Source organism: Priapulus caudatus, unplaced genomic scaffold (genome assembly GCF_000485595.1).
Source record: "Priapulus caudatus unplaced genomic scaffold, Priapulus_caudatus-5.0.1 Scaffold332, whole genome shotgun sequence".
Taxonomy (NCBI): Eukaryota; Metazoa; Priapulida; class Priapulimorpha; order Priapulimorphida; family Priapulidae; genus Priapulus; species Priapulus caudatus.
Genome location: NW_014577393.1, coordinates 273,176 through 280,127, shown reverse-complemented (window position 1 = coordinate 280,127; position 6,952 = coordinate 273,176). Strand labels below are relative to the sequence as shown.

The 6,952-nt window shown below is 49.4% G+C and overlaps 1 protein-coding gene across 1 annotated transcript in view; it reads left to right on the top strand.

The window, feature by feature from the left end:
- Nucleotides 1-6,952, top strand: part of LOC106809157 (RNA-binding protein 5-B-like) — a 34,920-nt gene that overhangs the window by 5,906 nt on the left and 22,062 nt on the right. The window contains exons 4-7 of the mRNA XM_014812140.1: nucleotides 160-390; nucleotides 1,496-1,559; nucleotides 2,182-2,255; nucleotides 6,088-6,193. Coding sequence (XP_014667626.1) covers nucleotides 160-390; nucleotides 1,496-1,559; nucleotides 2,182-2,255; nucleotides 6,088-6,193 — 475 coding nt within the window. The remainder of the gene's footprint in view (nucleotides 1-159; nucleotides 391-1,495; nucleotides 1,560-2,181; nucleotides 2,256-6,087; nucleotides 6,194-6,952) is intronic.

Below are 6,952 nucleotides of genomic sequence, written 5' to 3'. Positions count from 1 at the left end.
TGGTAGTTAAAAAAAAAAAGATACCTATTTCTATGGAATATTGAACAATTAAAATTTTCAAGTAGCATAATTTAAGCCTAACTGAAAATAGATAAGGAACCTAGATTGATGTGTCCCTTTAATGATGACGATGATGATGATGATGATGATACGCAACAGGAGTATGGAGAGAGGTTGATGGATCAGAACTCTGGAGGTTACTACCAGGGCTGGGGTCAGGGCTACGACTCGGCCGGCTACAACAGCTACAGCCAGCTCTCACAGCAGGACGGGTACGGCGACGGAGGTGGATCGTCCGGGCGGCACAGTCGCCGCTGCGACACCAGCGAGGAGGTTCCCAACAGCACGATAATGATGCGAGCGCTGCCTCCGCACGTCACCGAGCAGCAGGTGATGATCCGGTGGTCACGACCCCCACACCGCGCACGCTCGCCCGCCCCATCGTTCGAAATTCTCACTAGCCAGGGACTAATTGTATCCCCCGCGACGAAGTCGGCGGGGATACTATGGTTTCATGTCTCCCCAGCCGCCGCCGCCGCTCGGTCCGCCGCAGAGAATTTCCCTTCCGCTCTATAACTCGACCCCTAATTGACCTAGCGCTACCAAACTTGGTATACTTACACACCTTGGGGAGAAGGTGCGCAGCGTACCAAAACCAGGTCACTGCGACCTTTATTTGACCTTTGCCTTGACCTTGATCATATTTCCTTTCATTTTTCTTTTCATTTTACAGTCCAACAGTACCTTCATTTAATAACATTGTAATATAGTTTGCTTTACAATATAGACACGGCTTAGTTCACTGTTTGAGATTGTCAGACGTTGGCCAGTGTGTGCGTTTATTTGACGCTTCAAGTGTGTGTGTATGTGTGCCGCATTCTTATATTATATAAAGGTTAGCCTTCGGGACAGTGTTGAAGATTACATTAAAATAATTTTGTTTGCAGAATGTAAGTAAATTTTTGTATTGATTATTAATTTTGGTGTTATCATAATGACAGTGCAAGATATACTCCCTGCAGTGTACTGTAATATGCTCTGTAACAATTCTGTTCTGTATGTGTCTCCTAATGCAATTTTATGCCTTGTAAGTTGTGAAAATTCAAAAACTTTCTGAACCCCCTAACCAGGCTTTGCCCTGGACCGGACCGCCCCCCCGCTGGACCCCGGCTATTTTCAGCTGAAAACACAAATTTTCATTCCCATCCGTGCGTCAGGTCGTCTTTGATTGGATATGCTTGTCACAATCTAGTCATCAGGCTCGTAACCTGCCGAATCATCGCCGATCGTGAGCAAGCGCAGGACCACACAAATACACAAATGTTCCCCTGGTACATGCATTAGGCACCTTTTGGCCTACACACCCCATAAAAAAAGAACCGACAGTGTGTAGGTCTCTAAAATTTGGGTGGTGCTCGCACGTAAAAATATATGCCATGTTAAATTCCAGGAAACTTTTATTCCTCACCAAACTAATCTTGGTTTGATGTTACAGATTCGGGAGGACCTTGCTGGGCTTGGCTTTGTCATGAAGGACGTGAGACTGATGAAGAAGCGAGGTAAGATATTCACCTGCCATCCCCCCCAGGTCGCTTCTCTCCGCGCGCGCGCCATCCTACGTGATGAGCAGAGGTGAAAGCAGCCGGTGGCACGTCCGTCGTGACAGACTGTCGGGCCAGTGAGCGCTCTCGCGTGCGCGTCGTCATGACAACCCCAACCCTCCAACGCACATACTGCCGCAACTTCACGGGGATAGTGTTGTGTCTGTGATATGGGAGCTGTTGGTAGGTGGTCGGTGAGGGAAATGCTGTGAGGGAGTTGGAATGGCAGAAAGTAAGCCAAGGTGAGTACCACGAGTGTGAACAAAGACAGGACGGACGTAGCGCAGCGAAGACGTGAGATGCTACTGAACGGCCGTTATTGTTGATGTTAGGAGACAGGATGACAACGGAGGTAGCCGCGCCGACACTCACGCCGCAGCGTGAGACACTGACGATAGTATGTTAGCCGTGACTGCGTTCACCTCTGCTCGGATGTCAGGATCGGCGGCGCCCCCTGCTGTGTGTGCACGCGTGCGTGGTTGTGTGGTGGCGCTAGCATCCACAGCGTTCGACTGTAACTTGTGACACGCTACATTTGTGACGGAATCGCCCTTAACTCCCCCTATGACTCCTTGTTCAGGTCTGTCAAGAGGTATTGCATTCGTCGAGTTCACCAGCCTGCAAGACGCCATGCAGTGGATGGAAACATCACAGGTTACCAGGTTTCTGCTTCACGCGGGTAACACGGACTGCCGAGGCCGCGGGGGGCTGCGTCTTCCTCGCTGGCCCCCCGGCACACGTCTCTAGATTGGGGGAGAGGCCGGTTGCCACACAGCACCCCCTGCCGGGTCTCCGATTGTCGGGGGAGGAGCCGTTCTGTATCAAACATCTGACCAACATTGGGTCACTGAATTCCCCGGGGGAGCGGATCTTCCCTTCCTCTTCCTCCTGGTTGGGTGTTTTCCGCCAGGGAATCCCTCTTCACTCTCTCTCCCTGGCAAAGTGAAGGGTATTGGACTCGGGTTTTACGGTGCTGGCTCGCTGTCGTGGGGGATGTAACGAGGGGATTCGCTGCGAGCGGTGAGGTGTAACCATGGCAACGCAGCATCGTGCGACGCTCCCCGGCACACACCAGGCTATCTGGATAGTTAGTTAGAGCCATGTCGGGCGCGAATAGAGAGGGCTCTCTTGGCAAGTAGGACAATCCTGGCACTGCAGCCGATTTTTCTGTTGTGCGATGATGTCACTGTGGAGAAAGCGGGGAAGTTCAATTGAGCACGATCATCGCTGAGCAGAAAACTCGGTGGGCAGTCTCTGTTTTAGTTGACAACTTGACACGGTCTTGTAGCTGAATTGTGTGTGTGTGTGCGAGTTTGCGTGCATGTGCGTGCGTTCGTATGCGTGCGTGCGTGCGTGAATGCATGTATTGCTAGTGAGATATTATGTTACAGGTTTCCTGGGTCACGTTTGTGTCGGAGTTCCACGTGTATGTAACTAATTAAGGTCATCTACATCCATTGTGTCAGATGTCTACCGTGAAATGCCTGGAGGCTGCGTTAATCGTGCCGTAATTCTACTTACGGCGTGAGGGTGCTACTGATGTCGGCAAGGTTGAAGAGAGCCAGAGAGAGAGGGGGCATGGTGCTGACGAGAGAGGAGGTGCTTGTGATTGTTGTGAGCAGTGATGATGGAGGCGGGGCATTGTCACAGGCGTAGGCAACAGTGAGAGGAAGAGATCGTGAGAGTTGGTGCAGCTGAGATAGAATGTGTCGGTCATGTACGGTGCATGTGGTAACAAACGAGAGGGAGGGTGTGTTGACAGTTGGATGTTACGAAGAACAGGAGGGAGGGGGTGTTGACAGTTGGATGTTACGTAGAACAGGAGGGAGGGGTGTTGACAGTTGGATGTTACGGAAGAACAGGAGGGGAGGGTGTGTTGACGGTTTGGATGTTACGAAAACAGGAGAGGTGTGTTGGCAGTTGGATGTTACAAAGAACCAGGAGGGAGGATGTGTTGACATTTGGATGTTACGAAGAACAGGAGGGAGGGGGTGTTGACAGTTGGATGTTACGTAGAAACAGGAGGGAGGGTGTGTGACAGTTGGATGTTACGAAGAAGCAGGAGAGAGGTGTCTTGACAGTTGGATGTTACGTAGAACAGGAGGGAGGGTGTTGACAGTTGGATGTTACGAAAGACGCAGGAGGGAGGGTGTGTTGACAGTTGGATTTTATGAAGAACAGGAGGGAGGGTGTGTTGACAGTTGGATGTTACGAAGAACAGGAGGAGGGGGTGTTCACCAGTTGAATGTTATGAATACAGGAGGGAGGGTGTGTTGACAGTTGGATGTTACGAAGAAGCAGAGGAGGGGTGTTTGACAGTTGGATGTTAACGTAGAACAGGAGGGAGGGGGTGTTGACAGTTGGATGTTGACGAAGAACAGGAGGGAGGGGGTGTTGACAGTTTGGTTGTTACGAAGAACAGGAGGGAGGGGGTGTTGAAGTTGGATTACGAAGAACAGGAGGGAGGGGGTGTTGACAGTTGGATGTTACTTAGAAACAGGAGGAGAGGGGTGTGTGACAGTTGGATGTTACAGAAGAAGCAGGAGGGAGGGTGTGTTGACAGTTGGATGTTACGAATAACAGGAGGGAGGGGGGTGTGTTTGACCAGTTGGATGTTACGAAGAACAGCGAGGGAGGGGGTGTGACAGTTGGATGTTACGAAAGACCAGGAGGAGGGGGTGTTGACAGTTGATGTTATGAAGAACAGGAGGGAGGGGGTGTTGACAGTTGGATGTTGCGAAGAACAGAAGGGAGGGGGTGGTGACAGTTGGATGTTTAAAGAACAGGAATGAGGGGGTGTTTGACAGTTGAGATGTTATGAAGAACAGGAGGAGGAGGTGTTGACAGTGTGGATGTTACGAAGAACAGGAGGGAGGAGGTGTTGACAGTTGGATGTTATGAAGAAACAGGAGGGAGGGGTGTTGACAGTTAGATGTTATGAAGAACAGGAGGGAGGGGTGTTGACAGTTGGATGTTACGAGAACAGAGGAAGGGTGTGTGACAGTTTGGATTGTATTGAAGAAAAGGAGGGAAGGGGGTGTTGACGTTGGATGTTATGAAGAACAGCGAGGGAGGGGGTGTTGACCAGTTAGATGTTACGAAGAACAGGAGGGAGGAGGTGTTGACAGTTGGATGTTATGGAAGAACAGCGAGGCGGGGTGTTGACAGTTAGATGCTTACGAAGAACAATGAGGGAGGAGGTGTGACAGTTGGATGTTACGTAGAACAGGAGGGAGGGGGTGTTGACAGTTAGATGTTACGAAGAACAGGAGGGAGGGGGTTTTACAGTTGGATGTTACGAAGAACAGGAGGAGGGGGTGTTGACAGTAGATTGTTACAAGAACAGGAGGTGAGGAGGTTTGACAGTTGGAAGTGTTACGTAGAACCAGGAGGGAGGGGGTGTTGACAGTTAAATGTTACGAGAGACACGAGGGAGGGGTGTGTTGACAGTGGATTTATGAAAGCAACGAGGCAAGGAGACAGGGGGTGTGACAGTTGGATGTTATGAAGAACCAGGAGGGAGGGGTGTTGACAGTTATGATGTTACGAAAACAGGAGGGAGGAGGTGTTGACAGTTGGATGTTATGAAGAACAGGAGGAGAGGGGTGTTGACAGTTAGATGTTACGAAGAACAGGAGGGAGGAGGTGTTTGACAGTTGGATGTTACGTAGAACAGGAGGGAGGGGGTTGACAGTAGATGTTACGAAGAATCAGGAGGGGAGGGGGTGTTGACAGTTGGATGTTACGAAGAACAGGAGGGAGGGCGGTGTTGACAAGTTAGATGTTACGAAAAACAGGAGGGAGGGAGTGTTGACAGTTTGGATGTTACGTAGAACAGAGGGAGGGGGTGTTGACAGTTAATGTTACGAAGAACAGGAGGGAGGTGTGTTGTACAGTTGGATGTTACGAAGAAGCAGGAGGGAGGCTGGTTGGCAGTTGATTTAGTGAAGACAGGAGGGAGGGTGTGTTGACAGTTGGATGTTACGAATAACAGGAGGGAGGGGGTGTTGACAGTTGTGAACAGTGCCTAGAGTAAAGGTTCTCATGTCATCTGTATCTGATGCTGAAAGGGGAAGAAGTCGGGCAAAAACTAGATAATTATGGAAGTATGGGAGGAGGACGATGTGTGGGCAATGGTGTGCAGGAATGAGAGAGAGACGTGCTTCCAGGCCAGTTGGACGTGTTAGAAGGCTTAACACCCTGTGCTAGAGGTGACAGATGTGTGCGGTGGTAACTACGCTTGCTTTCAGACTTCTGACTTCACTTCGTGTCGTGTTGGTTAAAAGGGAATTCCTAGACAAAACAGCAAACAATAAACATCTCTTTCAGCTCTTTGGCATTGCGAAGTAGAGATGCCACGGATGCCTGTAGAGCAGTGTGTTTGTCCACGGCTCGGTTTCCTGGTCGCCGAACCAGAATTGGTTGAAAGTCGACGCACAATTGCTAGAGTTTCCCTAACGTTTACTTCCGCTGTGCCTTCTTGCAGGGGCGTCACATGTTCATGGGCCAGAACATGTGCTACCTTCACTACAGCAACGTGAAGCCTGAACCAGGCAAGGAACCGAAGACTGACTGGGACTGTAGCAGGGTGAGTGAGGTGTCGATGTATGGTGGATGGAGCTAGTGGCAGGAGTAATAAAGAGGTGCCATGAGGCAGTGATGGTGAATGAGATACTATGTTTAGAAGAGACAATGAGTAGAGAATGGCAGTGAATATTGTATAGTGAGTAACAGTTAGTGGTGTATAGGGTGTAACAATGAGTGGTGTATAGGGGGTGTAACAATGAGTGGTGTATAGGGGGTGTAACAATGAGTGGTGTATAGGGTGTAACAGTGAGTGGTGTATAGGGGGTGTAACAATGAGTGGTGTATAGGGTGAGTCAAGTGCGGGCCGTATCCTTTCAATAGTGCACGGGCAAGAAATTTTTAAAGTTCAGGGTTTTTATGAAATGTTATTCCATATCCCTGTCCTGGAAGATTGAGCCTGTGTTGGCACAACCCAACTTGGGGCAACGCACGGTAATAGCTAATTGCATAATTAACATGGCCAAATACAAACTTTTTAACTAATAGGCTAGAACATGTGTGAGAGCGCTTTTTCATAATAGGTTGACCCAGTGAATCATTTCTGAGTTTCTTTCGCGATAAAGGTCAGGACAACCTCTAAAGCAAGTCAAGGTCCACTTCAGCTCAAAATACCCTAATTTACTTACAACGATTTTGACTGAAAATTATTTTGCTGTGAAAGTTATTGCCGTCCCCACGTATGATGGTTGATGATAGTCATGATACTGACATGTAAAAGTTACCAATAAGCCTGACGCATATGGGTCAAGGTTTACAATATGGGG